This window comes from Babesia bigemina, scaffold Bbigscaff_62442 (assembly GCF_000981445.1).
Source record: "Babesia bigemina genome assembly Bbig001, scaffold Bbigscaff_62442".
NCBI lineage: Eukaryota > Apicomplexa > Aconoidasida > Piroplasmida > Babesiidae > Babesia > Babesia bigemina.
In genome coordinates this window covers 2,081-4,159 of record NW_012237040.1, presented here as the reverse complement: position 1 = coordinate 4,159, position 2,079 = coordinate 2,081, and the positions used below count along the sequence as shown (strand labels likewise).

At 46.6% G+C, this 2,079-nt stretch overlaps 1 protein-coding gene across 1 annotated transcript; it reads right to left on the bottom strand.

Annotated features, from left to right (window-relative positions):
- BBBOND_0001430 (hypothetical protein, conserved) lies at positions 1-1,337 on the bottom strand (the record flags this gene model as incomplete). Its single annotated transcript, XM_012914984.1, has 1 exon — positions 1-1,337. A coding segment is annotated over one exon (1,337 nt), but the record flags the coding sequence as incomplete, so codon positions are not given.
- Positions 1,338-2,079: the final 742 nt, after the last annotated feature.

Genomic DNA, 2,079 nt, shown 5'->3' with positions numbered 1-2,079 from the left:
TTTACATCACTGCTAATATCTCCTAGCATCTCCCTTATATGAGTTTTAACGTTTGTTTCAATTTGCTGTATTAATGCGTCGATCTCATGACTCTGATTTACACCCCAATCACCGCCTCTGCTGTTATAAGCATCAAAATCTTTCGGCACTTCTGCCGTAATGTCTCTGTAGATATTTTGAAGCGCCGCCATTTGTTCACTTAAAGCTTTTACCTGCAACGCAAACTTCTCTTTCTCTCCAATAATAGTCTCCTTAAGTTCCCGCGCCTGCCCCAAAATCCCTTCCACTCCTGGAACAATCACTTTCCCATAATTCTCTTCCAGTTTATCTATACCCTTACGCACATCCACAAAAGCTTCAAAAAGATCTTTCTCCACAGACACTTTTAATGCCTCAAACTCCCCGCGTTTCATAGTCGCGATCTCTCCATGCAGTGCCTCCATCGTGCTCTTAAACTCCTCCACAGCATTGTGCCCCTGAGTTTTAATCTGCGTTTCGACGTGTCCTGGCAACTGTTTCAGCGCCTCATCAAGCTTTGACAACACGTCAAGCAGATCATTGTTCTGAGCAGACGCAGCAAACACTCTGACGAACATCTCAACCTTGTCGAAATGCTCTTGGAGTCTTTTCTTAAGGTCGCGGTCAACAACTTTCACGGATTGTATTGTGTTTTCGAGTGTTGTTGATTCTAATTTTTTGGCCTGCTTAATGCACTTATGCAGTGCAGCTGACACTTCATTGGCCGTAGTGTTGTTAGCATTCTTTAAAGATTCAAGAGCTTTTTTAAAGCCCTTCTGCGGATTTGTTAGGTGTTCTGTATATATTGTAGTGAGTCTATCAGTAACATAATTAGTTTTCATGTCAACATTATTTTGGTAAGTACCGTACCAGTTGACCACCTCGGCTACCGCCGTCTGGAGACCCTTCTGGCCTTTACCTATACATGTATATATAGTGCCTATTAGTGCATGAATATCGTTAGATCTATTATTTGTGTCATAATGGTGAACATTATTGTCATCCTTCACCCCTTCAAGCACACCACTCAAAAATCCCATCACCCCGTCACACAGTCTGTCAAGGTCAGAGTAGACAATGCCTTTGCCAGTGTAGCCTTTGGAAGTAGAGTCGAAGCCGAGGAATGTCTCGAGGCCAGTGCAGAGGTTATTAAGGATGTTAGTAGGGTTGTTATTTGAGGTGTTTTTAAGGTTTTGAATTTTGTCAAATTTCTTGTCAAGCTCCCTAGGCGGCACATGGTCAGGGCAGTGGCAGGAGGTGGAAGAGGGGAAGGGAAGGGTGACAAGGCACAAGTTATTAGGATGGTTTATAGAGGTCATAGCGGAATAATGGCGATGTGATTCAAGGGAGGTAGAGTGGATAAAGGGGCGATGTAGAGTGGGTTAAGGGGCGATGTAGAGTGGGTTAGGGAGCGATGTAGAGTGGGTTAGGGAGCGATGTAGAGTGGATAAGGAGCGATGTGGAGTGGATAAAGGGGCGATGTGGAGTGGATAAGGAGCGATGTAGAGTGGGTTAAGGGGCGATGTAGAGTGGATAAGGAGCGATGTAGAGTGGATAAAGGGGCGATGTGGAGTGGGATAGAGGAGCGATGTAGAGTGGGTAAAGGGGCGATGTAGAGTGGATAAAGGGGCTATGTAGAGTGGGTAAAGGAGCGATGTAGAGTGGGTAAAGGGGCGATGTAGAGTGGGTTAAGGGGCGATGTGGAGTGGGTTAAGGGGCGATGTGGAGTGGATAAGGAGCGATGTGGAGTGGATAAAGGGGCGATGTGAAGTGGGTTAGGGAGCGATGTGGAGTGGATAAAGGGGCGATGTAAGGTGGATAAAGGGGCGATGTAGAGTGGGTTAAGGGGCGATGTAGAGTGGATAAAGGGGCGATGTAGAGTGGGTAGAGGGGCGATGTGGAGTGGATAAAGGAGCGATGTAGAGTGGATTAGGGAGCGATGTAGAGTGGGTTAAAGGGCGATGTAGAGTGGGTAAAGGGGCGATGTAGAGTGGATAAAGGGGCGATGTGGAGTGGATAGAGGAGCGATGTAGAGTGGGTAAAGGGGCGATGTAGAGTGGG